Source organism: Talpa europaea (assembly GCF_964194135.1).
Source record: "Talpa europaea genome assembly, chromosome: 3".
NCBI classification, from domain to species: Eukaryota; Metazoa; Chordata; class Mammalia; order Eulipotyphla; family Talpidae; genus Talpa; species Talpa europaea.
The window spans coordinates 134,100,935-134,101,758 of NC_140069.1; the positions used below are offsets into that span (position 1 = coordinate 134,100,935).

Consider the following 824-nt stretch of genomic DNA (forward strand, 5'->3'; position numbering starts at 1 on the left):
ATGGCCGTCGCGGCTCTGGTGACGCGGATGCGGCTGGGCGTGTGGGGCGCAGGGACCATGCAGGCCCGAGGCTTCATCTCCGAAGGGGCCGAGGATGCCCAGGCCGGCACGGGCTCCGTCCGGGAGGCCGGTAGGGCCTTTGCAAAGAGAGGGAAGGCCGAAGAGGAGCGATACTTCCGACAGAAGACAAAAGAACAGCTGGCAGCCTTGAAGGAGCACCACGAAGATGAGATTGTTCATCATAAGATGGAGATTGAGCGTCTGCAGAAAGAAATTGAACGTCATAAGCACAGAATCAAGAAACTAAAAGACCATGATGATTATTAAATGCATACATTTCCCTGCAGAATGACCACATATTATTGCCCCCTGCTATGTAGAAGTTCTGGTTTAATTGACATATATCTGTGTGCAGCCAACACATTAAAATAAATTGTCATCAGTGAAAAAAAAAGAGAGGACAGGAGAAAGGACAGGAGACTGAAACCTGCAACTGTTTTTGTACAAAGAGAGCACAAGACAGGATTTCGGGGAAACAGTAATGGACAGATTCGTGAACCCCTAGGAAGAAATCAGTGTGCTTTCTGTAGGGAAGAGGGACATTGGAAGTACAATTGTCCCAGGTTACAGGGAAGCAGCAGACACAGTAATTACAGAAGGCAGGATAGAAGACTGAGAACACCACGACAGGATGATTCACGCAGGGGTTACAGCAGGGAATATAAAAGGCGTACACAGGGCCTCCCCGGTGGCGCAGCGGTTGAGCGCTGGGTTGCGAAGCTGCCTGCAGCCTCTGCGTTGCCGGTTCGATCCCCGGCTGCTCC

General features: G+C 51.2%; 1 protein-coding gene across 1 annotated transcript; it reads left to right on the forward strand.

Annotated features, from left to right (window-relative positions):
• On the forward strand, positions 1–327 carry LOC311168934 (ATPase inhibitor, mitochondrial-like; the record flags this gene model as incomplete). The annotated part of the gene is made up of 1 exon (XM_084230641.1): positions 1–327. One exon carries the CDS (start codon positions 1–3, stop codon positions 325–327), a length of 327 nt encoding a protein of 108 aa, XP_084086767.1.
• Positions 328–824: the final 497 nt, after the last annotated feature.